Here is a 12,141-nt window from a genome sequence, read left to right as displayed (position 1 = left end):
CTGCCACACATACACCTCAAATCATTAGACAAAAATCTTTTTAGGAGGTATTGCTTATTTCCCTGCCTTCTTAAACAAGAGGCTCAATATAAGCTAACTCATTATTTTCAATATGCTCTAGCAGCATCCTTTCCGAGGTCAATACAGAGATTTTCATTTAATTCTGAAAAATAAGAGAAATTCCATTCAGACTAGTAACAGCATGTTCATTTATTTATTGCACAAGAGAAGATGTTTTACAGAGTATTTTAACTGTAGCTTTTCTCTTTTAAGGGTCCTACACAGAAAGCTCTGACTCAGCACGGCCAGCCATGGGGTTCCCTATGACGGTCTTAGGGAATGGCCATCCCCCATGAGATCTTCAAACTAAGAGGCTAACGCTAATGTTATGAGCATTAAGTTTATGGTTTTACATTCACCATGCCATTCACCATGGCAAGCACAACAGCACCAATATTTATGTAAGTACTTTCAGTGTCTGCACACAAAATCTCATTTCATTTTCAAAATTTTGCTTGGCAGGTTCTGTTTTTACTACTGTTTTCACAGATGAAGGAACCCAGGCACAGGTTAAAAAACAAGCCATAAGTCTCATAGCTAAGTGGTAAGGCAGGATTCAAACCCAGACTCCAGAGTTTGAGCTCTTAACCACTTGGCTATAAACTGTCTTTTGATTAAACCCAATGACTCTTTTTTAAGAACTTATTGTCAGGAGCACTAACTTCATATCAACCTAACTTTTTAAATGTTATTAGCTGATCATAATAATAAACAATAAACATCTGCCTTAACTGCTTGTTCATCCATGAACCAAGATGGCTTCTTTATTTCTGGTTCTTCCAGGAAGAATATAGAAAGACATTGCCCCGTGGACCCTGCCTAGATCCTGATTCAAACAAACTGCAAAACCATGACACTTAAGGAAATCTGAATATTGACAGAATATTTGATGATATTAAGGAATTGTTGATTTTTTAGGTATGATAATGGCACTGATTTTTTTAAGTCCTTAGTGTTTAATGATATATATATATATGTGTATACACATATATGTGTATACACATATATATATGTGTGTATATACACACACACACACACACACACACACACACATATGTGTGTGTGTGTGTGTGTGTGTATGAAATTATATAATCTCTAGAATTTGCTTCCAAATAATTCAGTGGGAGGGATTAGAGGGGTGTACAGTGAAACAATACGGTCATTTGTTGCTGGGTGATGAATCCATGAGGAATCATTACACTTGAGTAATTTGAAATTTTCTACAAGAAAGGAAAGAATATGGCTAAAATGTTCTAATAGTTACTGTTGTACATAGTTATTTGTTTGTAAAATAATTTGCACTGAATGGATCTCTTTATTATTTCAGCAGAATGTTATTGGATGTGCTTGATGTTAGGGAAACATCCCTCTGAATAGGAAAGAACAGGCCTGCATTCATGAAGCTCACATTCTGGCAGGAAATATATTCAACAGGTAAGAACAGTGCAGGGAGAGCACTGCAAAAGGTGATCTGCCCCCTGAAGAAGGGAAATCCAAGTCCGAGCTGGAGGTTACATCAGTTTGCCAGGTGGAAGAGACAGGGAGAGGAAGAGTGTGCCAAACAGCACTGGTGACAGCAGGGAGAAGCAATGCACAACAGCCTTGTTTTAGAAAAGAAACTTTAGGATGGTTGTGGCTTTCTCAACCAGAGTTATCAATAGAATTAGCCCTAATGCCCTGACATGAATGTCATGAATTAACATTTCTCCTATGCTAATAGGATGGCATGGTGATGAATCACCTTTGGGAAAATTAACAAAATAGCCTCTCAAATCATTTTCTGTGTTCTGTGGTTCTGATAAAGAACTCTGGTTGAGAAAGTCATTTTAACTTAGTTTCAGTCCTTTTCAGACAAAGAACTGCACCAGTTCACTTCCCTGTGCAAGAATGTTATGAATGCTATAATTAAGCACCTAGTCCCTGAAACCATTTCAAATAGTTCCCTCATTACCAATTAAGGAAAACAGTCAAAGCTGTTTATCCCAACTGCAACTGATCTGACTTTTCATAATATAAACCATACATGTTTCTGAGCACACTCTAAAACAAAAGGTTTGTTTCAAATAAAAGTTTCTTTCAACTGAAATTTGCACTAGCTTAAGAATGGCATTGTTAAGTAAAATGAAGTACAATTTTCAGCCAACTTTCAAAATGCTTTGTTCCTGTCAGTTACTTAGGAGACTAACAGGAATATTCAAGACACATAGGGCTAATTTTTTAAGGAAGACTATTCTAGATTACTAACATAAAATAATCTATCCTTTTTAACTTCAAAGTACGAGAAAAATACATACTGCATGATCAGCCTTATTTTTTAAGGCTAATACAAAAATGTGTTCTGGGTTTTCTGTCAGATCTTTAAGTAAGTTTAACAAATTAATGTGTTTTCCCTGGATGATTGAGAATTTGAAACAAAAATAAATACTGTTATGTTTGAATACAAGTAAACTGTAATTGTGGAAACTTTATCTTAAGATTTATGGAATTGTAAATATAGGTTCCCCCCAAAAAAGTATTTCTACTCTCCATAGCATTTAAGTTTTGAATGTAGTGTAGAGACATCTTTAGGCCCACTCTGCAGCAACACAAAAAAATAGCAGTTTGAAACTTGCACAACCTAAAGGAACAGGAACTGTCCTGTAAGAAAAGGGAGTGGACAAGTGGTCTACACTAAACTGCTGAGTGTGTCCATGTACATTCTTAACAAGATTGACCAAAGCTAGAGAAATAATTGACACATGATGTAATTAATCCATATTCAATTTCCAAAGGACAAAAGTTAAAAACTGTCACTGTAATGTTATGCTCCAAAAACACACACAGAGTTTTATTTCTTTACTCTGGTTTTTTACATTGTCGGCTATTAATTTTGTTTGTATATATTCGGCCAGCACTTTTTCCTTTCCATCCAAGTGTCAATCTCGGGGATTAAATTTCTTCCCTACTTAGCCGAGCAATCAAATCTGAAGAATGTATTCACTTTATAGGAACGGATGCAATGGTTTCAGTATTGGCTTATTTAACATTTTGCCGTCATTTCATTAACAGGATCTTTTACATGCGTAACACCTCTGCGGGCGACCTGAACCCCGCAAATCACATTCCATTTGCAGGCGGCGACTGCACACAGCACTGAGTCATTCAGGCACCCAACTCCACCCTACACCTTATCCTCGCTTTCCCTTCCAGCAGGACCAGTTCCGCCCAGGCCTCAACCTCACTCTAGGAAGGGACGGGGCTCCACTTCACAGGGCGTTACAACAATCGGGGCTGGCAGAGGGCTCTTCGGTAACGCCTAAAAGGACAGACTCAAAACGTCCCTCCCTGGGCTTCACTGCCGGACAGCAATAAGTAAACCGCGGACGAACAGCAGCCACAGAGTAGGCGACGTGCGCCCTCCAGCCCCTTCTCTCCCACGGTTCTCCCAGCCGCGTCCCGCACACACACGCTGCGCACGCGCGCGCACGCGCCCTCGGCCCGGTGGGCCCAGAGGTCGGCAGAAGGTGGGAAGGGTGGGTAGGGGCCGAGAGCGGGGATGGCAGGCTGCGCCCGCAAATTTTCTCACCTCGGTAAACGGGTCCATCGCCCCGGAGTTCGCGTGTTGATTGCGAGACGACGGAAACGGCGGTTCAAATTCAGAAAAAGAAAAGTGAGTCCCGATTCAGTGTGTCACTTGAAGAGAACCAGAAGGCCGGGGCGGGGAGAACTCTCCCAAACTACTCTCCTCTATCCCTCAGCCTCCAGTGTCAGATTCGGCCTCCTGCGGCCGTTCAAATTTGAATTTCAGCGCCCGTACAGCGCGCCTGCGCGCGGGGCGGAGAGGGCACGCCTCGGCCCGCCCCGGCTCCCCGTCACGTGGCTTTGACGGGCGCGGAGGTTCCCATGGGTGGCTGGCTTTTTCTCAGTCACAGCCCAGCCCTGGAGGCCGGGATGCGGCAGGAGGTGCGGCTCCGCTCCAGCCGCCTCGGGACTGAAGCCCCACCCACAACGCTCGCACAAGCCATCCTGTTTAAGCTGATCTCTTGGAACCCGTGGTACTTGGACTTTCTTGCCTTCCTTCCTTCTTTAATATAGGATTAAGAGCCCTTGTGTTTGAAATCCCACCGTCCTTTTGGCCTTCTGTAGCTTGCTTTCCGCTCGCCTTCACGTCACCCTGATGGAGACTGCAAGCTTGCCCTCATGAGGGCCCTAGTGAGTCCTCGAACACTTGGGGCTAATGATCAGTGACCCACCCACCTGGGGCCCTGAAGACCTTTCTTACTGGGAAAATAACATTAACAGACTGTGTGTGAGAAGTTCATACACAGAACTCCTGTCTGCCTTGCTATTTGTTATATTAGAGCAGGCATGATCTCGAAGAGGGGCAGAGGGAGACAGAAATCTTGAGGCTCCATACTCAATGGAGAGCCAGACATAGGCGCTGGACCTTAAGACCCTGGGATCTGACCTGAGCAGAAATCAAGAGTCAGATGCTCAATCTCAATCGTCTGAGCCACCCAGTAGCTTCCTATTTTAAATTCCATCTAAATTTATACAGTGTTAGAGCTGGAAGGATTGAGAAGCCATCCACCTTAATCCTTTTACAGCCAAGAGCAAGGAGACCCTGAGACAAGTAACTCTTGTCCAGGAGAAATGAAAATCCCATTCTCAGCCCATGGTACCCTTTCCACCAGGAGATCAAACTGTGTCTCAACAATTAATCTTTACAGATTACTCAGAATTGTAAAATGCGTTATATAATTACTGTATCAGATTCCTTTCTTATTTAGCAAGTCTGCTCAAGGGCTTGTGAAGACAACAGTTCTCGACTTGTTCAGCTGAAAAGCAACACCATGTAGATTACGGAGTCATTTACAGAGTGACTGCCTAAAGGCTGAACAAACCAAAACTATTCCTTCCAAGTTAGATGTTTTGGTATATTTAATAACACTTCCATCTTAGCATTCAGTAGACATTACAAACAGTATTTCACTAATAATCTCTCTGAATTTTGATGCTATAGGTTGGAGTAAAAAGAATTCTGAGTGTAGAGTAGGAAGAAATTGCTTGGGGTCTTGGCTCCTATAGGACCATGTGATCTTAGGCAAATCATTTAACCCAATATTCTTTTAAACCTTTTTGGGAAGTAATGGGCCTTTTAAAAATACAAGTAAAGCTGACCCTCTACCTAGAAAAATGACCATTTAATCATAAAGTATTTGACATAGAATTTCGTGAACATCACAAAGCCCAACCAGGGGCTCAAACCCATGAACCATGAGATCATGACCTGAGCTAAAATCCTGCACTTAATCGACTTAGCCACCCAGGCGCCCTTCCAAGTTAGTAACTTCTGCTTTAGCCTCTCTGGATTTTGATTTACTCATCTGTAAAACAGGAATAATCAACTGCGCTGCCTTCCTCAGAGTTGTCAGGAAGATCAGATGAAAAATTGAGAGTTCCAAAAGTATTCTGTAATAAGGCACCACCCAAGTGTTTAGTGTATCAAATTATTAATATTTAACTCCAAACATGCTACTTATGCTCCAAAGTAAAAATGTTTGAATTTTTCTCACTGCTCGACAGGAAAGGGGTGTGTGTGTGTGTGTGTGTGTGTGTTGGAGAGGAGGGAGAAGAGTGTGTGGTTTAAACAACATTGGAAAAGAAGTCATTAGAAATTTACGTAGTCTTTGTGCCTTCCAGCCTTGGCTTCTGTGAGGCTTAGATTCTTTATAACCAGATTCTAGTCAAGACTAAAAAAGATGCATAAAGCACATAGTGCAATATAACTACTCCAAATATTAGTTTATCTTTCTTCATGTCTTTTAATCTTTACACTGATGACGATTGATGATGACAGCAACCACCACAATACTTACAACTTGTTAAACACCTACCAGCTACCAGAAGCTGTGCTAGATACTCAAGTCTACTCTTCCTAGAGTACAGCGACTGTTACCTACCATGTCACTTTTTTTCCATTCTTACCCCCTGGTAGTTCATTCTTCAGTTTATAAGCTAGAATTACTTTTCTTCTTTTAAAACTTGTGTTATAAAATATTTCCAGTTTACAAAAAAGTAATGAATAAAACAGATGACTATGTACCCACCACCTAGCTTAAAGAAATATATAATCCTATACTTGAAGTCTCCTGTGTGTCCCTTCTTAATCCATTCACGTTCCGCTCCCCAGGGACAAAACTATCCTGATTTTAATGTTTTTCATTCCCATGAAATGTATGTACTTTTATTATATCTACATATATATCCATAACAATATATTGTTTTACATAAATTTTTTAACTATATCTTTCTGCAATTGTTTATTTTTCTGCTCAGTATCCTTTTTATGAGATTCATGTCAGTAATAGCTGTACTTCATTGATTTTCACTGCTGTATTATATTGTATGAATATACTTGCAATTTGTGTATCCATTATCCTGTTAATGGATGTTTAGCTCATTTCAAATATTTCATCCCAAAGATTCTGTGATGCCATAAATATTTTTTAATGTTGTATTTTTATTTATTTTTGAGAGAGAGAGAGCTGGGGAAGGTCAGAGAGAGAGGGAGACAGAGAATCTCAGCACAGAGCCCAATGCAGGGCTTGATCTCATGAACCATGAGATCATGACCTGAGCTGAAATCAAGAGTCAGACACTTAACTGACTGAACCACCCATGCACCACAATGCCATAAATTTTTTATGTCTCCTTATATACACATGCAAAATTTTATCTAGAGTAATATACCTAGGAATTAGAGGATCATTTTGATAAATGTTTCAATATTATTGCCAGATATTAAAAATAAATTACTGTTCAAAATTATTGTCACAATTTTTAACTTCAGTCGGCAGTGCATGAGCATACCTACTACTGCAGGGCCTCCCTAACTGTCAGATACTTTTTAGATTTTGCCATTCTAGTCTGTATTCACTTTTCCTATCACTCCTGATCTTGACCATTATTTCATGTGTTTCTTGGCTTTTCAGTTTTCCTTTTCTGTGAATTTCAACTCTATGTCCTTTGCCATGCAGCTATTTGATTTTTTCTTGTTGATTCATAGGTCCCCCACCTTGGGTAAAGAGATTTTTTTTTTAATCTAATAATTTATTTATTTTTTATAATTTACATCCAAGTTAGTTAGCATATGGTACAACAATGATTTCAGAAGTAGATTCCTTGATGCCCCTTACCCATTTAGCCCATCACCCCTCCCACAACCCCTCCAGCAACCCTGTGTTTGTTCTCTATATTTAAGAGTCTCTTATGTTTTGTCTCCCTCCTTGTTTTTATATTATTTTTGCTTCCCTTCCCTTGTGCTCATCTGTTTTGTATCTTAAAGTCCTCATATGAGTGAAGTCATATGATATTTGTCTTTCTCTGACTAATTTCGCTTAGAATAATACCTTCTGGTTCCATCCACGTAGTTGCAAATGGAAAGATTTCATTCTTTTTGACTGCTGAGTAATACTCCATTTGTATATATACCACATCTTCTTTATCCATCCATCCATCAATGGACATTTGGGCTCTTTCCGTACTTTGGCTATTGTTGATAGTGCTGCTATAAACATTGGGGTGCATGTGCGCCTTCAAAACAGCACACCTGTATCCCTTGGATAAAAACGTAGTAGTGCAATTGCTGGGTCATAGGATAGTTCTATTTTTAATTTTTTGAGGAACCTCCATACTGTTTTCCAGAGTGGCTGCACCAGTTTGCATTCCCACCAGCAGTGCAAAAGAGATCCTCTTTCTCCACATCCTCGCGAACATCTGTTGTTGCCTTGATTCATAGGCTTTTTGTTGTTTGTTTAGTATTTTCTGGAAAAATAACTCTTTTTGGCTTGTTAATATCTTTTCCTCACACTGTTAAAAACTGAGAACAAACTGAGGGTTGATGGGGGGTGGGAGGGAGGAGAGGGTGGGTGATGGGTATTGAGGAGGGCACCTTTTGGGATGAGCACTGGGTGTTGTATGGAAACCAATTTGTCAATAAATTTCATATAAAAAAAAAGGAGGTTCTTTATACCATTCTACTCCTTTATGTAGGCTTACCAATTTTCATAATAAAAAGTTGATAAACAATCAAAGCAAGACATACAATAATATGTAAAGGGTGAATTGTATGAGGTGAGATTATATCTCAATAAAAGTGTTGTTAAAAAAAAATAAAATAAAAAAATAAAAAGAAAATAAAAGATGTTATAAAAAAATATCTTTTCCTCACTTATGGCTCATCTTTGCACTTTAGGATATCTTGGATGTACATAAATGTTTAATATTAATGTAATTAGATATATATTTTCATTTGGGCTTATGCTTTTTGGTCTCAAGAAATCCTTCCCTACTCTGTGGTTATAAAGATGTTCTCCCATATTTTCTTCTAAAAAGTATTGTTTTCATCATTTTGCCTTTAAATTATCTAGATTGATTTTTTTTTAATGTGGATAACCAAAAGTCTTAGCCCATTCTTAATTATTTGCCCGTTCTTTCCCCACTGACCTATAATGCCACTCTTGTAATATATCAGCTTTTTATGGAGATGTAGGTCTATTTTGGAGCACTTTATTCTCTTCTACTAGTTTGGCTATTTCTCTCCCAATATCAAACTGTCTTCATTGTAAGTGTTGATATCTGGTAGATAAGTTAAAAATTAACTTGGCTTGGCTAATTGATTTGGCTAATTTGGCCCCTTGTTATTACATATACATTTTATGATCAGATTGTCAAGCTCCACAAAGAGAAAAAAAAAGTCGTCTTGAGGGGCGCCTGGGTGGCTTAGTCGGTTAAGCATCCGACTTTGGCTCAGGTCATTATCTTGCAGTTTGTAAGTTCGAGCCTCACATCAGGTTCTATGCTGACAACTTGGAGCCTGGAGCCTGCTTCAGATTCTGTGCCTCCCTCTCTCTGTACCACACCCCACCTCTCAAAAATACATTAAAGAAAAACAATTTAAAAAAGATCCTCTTGAGATTTTTATTGGAATTGTACTGAATTTATCACATATTTTGGAGAGAATTGACATCTTTGTGTTATTGAGCCTTTCTATTTGTGAACATGGTAGATCTTCATTAATTTAGGCCTACTTTAATATTCTCCAAAAATGTTTATAATGTGCTTCCATACAAAAATTTAAACTGATTGATTTATTCCTTTGTATTGTTGTCGTTGCTACTTTCACATATAATATCTTTTTAACTATTTTTAAACTACTACTGGTATGTAGGAACATAAAAGATGATTGCAAATTTACTCAACTATCTTATTAGTTTTAGTAATTTATTTATAAAGGGATTTTTTAATGTAAATTATGCATTGTTAATTCCTTATGCAGAGCTAGTTTGTATCTTCCATTGCAATAATAGAATAATATCCAAATTCTTTATCATATCTACTAGGCCCTAAATAATCTGGACTCTGCTTGCCCTTCCTAATATCCACAAATATCACATTACTCTCCCTTTTTTTCACTAGGCTCTAACCTCATAGTTCTTTTCTGTGGGGAAAAAAAAAAAGACCAAATTCCTTTCTTTTTCAAGAACTTTCTACATCCTAGAAACTCCTCCTCTAGATCTACCCATATCTGGCTCCTGGCTCCTCATTAATTAAATGAGTGTGAGCTGGAATGTACTACCTCCTCAAAGATTTCCCTGATTTGATGGCCACACCCTTCCTCTCTGCCTCACCCCAGTCACTTTCCATCCTATTACTCTGATTTATTTTCTCCATTGCATTTACCACTTCTGTGGAATTATTTTTGTTATGTATTTATGTTTATTATCTGCCTCTCCTACTAGAGGGTAAGCTATGGAGTGTCAGGGACATGTCTTGTTTATAGCACCTTCTGGGAATATGAGTTCAGTAGATATTAAATGATTGAGTAGAAAATAACTATTATTCCTATTTTAGATATAGGGAAACTGAGATACAAAGTGGTCAGACCATCACCTAATAATTTGAACTAGATCTGCCTGACTTCAAATGCTAGTTGTTTATACTTTTGACATTTCAGTTTATGTATTTATTTTGGTCACTAAAGACACAATAATGATTTAAATGTGCCCTTGAACTATGTCTAAAGTCCTGAAAAATAGTAACCATGGTTTTCTCTTGGAATTTCTTTCTTTAAATAAAAAAATTTATTTTAACTATTAAGGAAGTAAAGAAAAGAAATGCATGCTGTAATCACATGATTATTAGTAGTTAGACTATACAGTTTGGCCTAAATTATGTAAATATTTTAAAAATCAGAAGTGTCTTCCCTGTGAAAACTGCAACCTCTCAAGTTAGTTAGGTAAAGATCACGGCTTATTACATTTATGTAAGAATAGAATCAAGGCATTGTAGATTAAAGGTAATACAAGTAAATGAGTATTTGCTCCTTCTAAGATCCTTTTCAACAAAAGAAATATTATGTGTGTCACAGATAAAATTGATAGAGGGCTAAAAACACAAAAATTTGAAAGCATTTACTCAATAAAGACACTCTAAATATTGTATATTTACAGTTACTATTTCAAAACACATTCACACACATTCTCATTTCATTCACAAATGATACAATGATGTAAATATTCTTATTTTTACAGGGAGAGAAAAGGCCAAGGTCTAACCACAAGGCAGTGGCAAGAAGGATTAAAGTCAAGTTCTCTACTTCAGGTTATCTGGCTTAAGGGCCACTTCTTTTACACATTTATTATAATGAAGAAATAAGAACAATCAAAGGATGTTATACATGTTACTGGAAAGGGCTGTTTTAGTTGTTACGAACCCTGCTATTAATGGCCCCTAGCATCACATTTTAATGGTTCTTAGTATCAGGTTTTTTTCTTTTCTAATTTAATTAATGAAAATGTTTCATATTCCAAAGTGAGGGAAAACAAATTGTGCTTTCTGAACATATTGTATTGTTTTTAAAACCCAGTGGAACTACAGACATATTTTCTTCACTCAATAGATTATTCTCAAAATTTACACAGCTTTAATCTCCTTTTTTACTTTTCCAAGTGGTAAATAAGGATATGAAGAGAATTAATATTTAAAGGACTGTAGCAAATCTTTCATAAAGAGGAAGAACTCTTTTATGTACTTATCACATTATAATTTATATATTGATAATTTTACATTTCCATACCTAGACTTTTTAAGTTATATTCAGAGAACCAATATTTAAATTTTTAAATGGTGCATATTAAAGAAAAGCAGTTATTAAATATTACAAAGTAGCAGAAGCCAATGCTTCTTAAACATCAAAATATCTCTATTGAACATCAAAAATTAAATTTGATACGAGGAGATTCATTGTATTCCATTGATGTCTGTCCTGAACTTCTTTACCTCCCAAACACTTCAAAATTTCTCTTCGCATACTACTTTTAGACTATGATTCTTCTACTCTTTCATTAATTCACAAATTGACACATTTGGGCTTTTGTGACATCCACCTTCACTTCCCACTTCCCTGCTTCTTGAAGTTGGACACCATACTGGTCTTCCTCGGCACCATTCATGCCGACATGTAATAGGCCCTCAAGAAATGTTTGCTGATGAACCTTCAGTGATTACAGTCCCCTACACCCTGACCTCACCGTTCCTCAGACCTTCCAACTATACTGATGTCCTCTTCTCCTCTGCTCATCTATCACATGTATGCCCACACATGGATGTTAATCAACACTTGGAAGTGCTCCATCTCTAAGATTTCAAACCCCAAAGCTGGCCTCCTGATTGTAATCTTGAATCTTTACCTCTTCTCTACTGCTGTTCACTCTTGCTAACCCTGCAAGCCCTCCTAACCCTAACCTTCAGTCCATTCTCCTTTCCCAACTTTTGGTCACATTTAAAATATTACAGCTCATGCTTTGTATTAGCCCTGACCTTCCACCTTGCCCTTTTCTATGAAGCCCCCTGCTCAGTAGTTTTGCTTAATCAATTCTTAAAAGGAGGCTTAGTGAAAAGGGAGTTTTAAAAAAAGATAAGAGCTGGCAGGGATCACCTAATTCAGCCCCTTAAAATAGTACATGAGGAAACAAGAAGATTGTGACTAGTCTAAGATTTCTAGAACCTATTATTGGCCCTTTCCAGGTCTCTTCCCCA

General features: G+C 37.8%; 2 protein-coding genes across 8 annotated transcripts in view; one reads left to right on the top strand and one right to left on the bottom strand.

Annotated features, from left to right (window-relative positions):
* Nucleotides 1–3,881, bottom strand: part of ANLN (anillin, actin binding protein) — a 49,951-nt gene extending 46,070 nt beyond the window's left edge. For 2 of the 4 annotated variants that reach the window (XR_007148611.1, XM_047842471.1), the window contains exon 1: nucleotides 3,626–3,880. Coding sequence is in view for 3 of the 4 variants with exons in the window: in XM_047842471.1 (XP_047698427.1) it covers nucleotides 3,626–3,643 (18 nt within the window). In the remaining variant the exon portion in view is untranslated. Of the gene's footprint in view, nucleotides 1–3,625 lie in introns of all 4 variants that reach the window. The other 2 variants (XM_047842483.1, XM_047842492.1) reach the window with 2 other exon arrangements.
* The window catches only part of MATCAP2 (microtubule associated tyrosine carboxypeptidase 2), a 78,067-nt gene continuing 67,151 nt past the window's right edge, over nucleotides 1,226–12,141 (top strand). For 3 of the 4 annotated variants that reach the window (XM_047842537.1, XM_047842507.1, XM_047842530.1), the window contains exons 1-2: nucleotides 2,845–3,709; nucleotides 10,635–10,704. In XM_047842537.1, coding sequence (XP_047698493.1) covers nucleotides 3,596–3,709; nucleotides 10,635–10,704 — 184 coding nt within the window. In that variant the 5' untranslated portion in view covers nucleotides 2,845–3,595. Of the gene's footprint in view, nucleotides 1,495–2,844; nucleotides 3,710–10,634; nucleotides 10,705–12,141 lie in introns of those variants that run through there. The other variant, XM_047842513.1, reaches the window with a different exon arrangement.

Source organism: Prionailurus viverrinus, chromosome A2, assembly GCF_022837055.1.
Source record: "Prionailurus viverrinus isolate Anna chromosome A2, UM_Priviv_1.0, whole genome shotgun sequence".
NCBI lineage: Eukaryota > Metazoa > Chordata > Mammalia > Carnivora > Felidae > Prionailurus > Prionailurus viverrinus.
The sequence above is the reverse complement of the archived record's forward strand: the minus strand, read 5'-3'. Positions and strand labels throughout refer to the sequence as shown.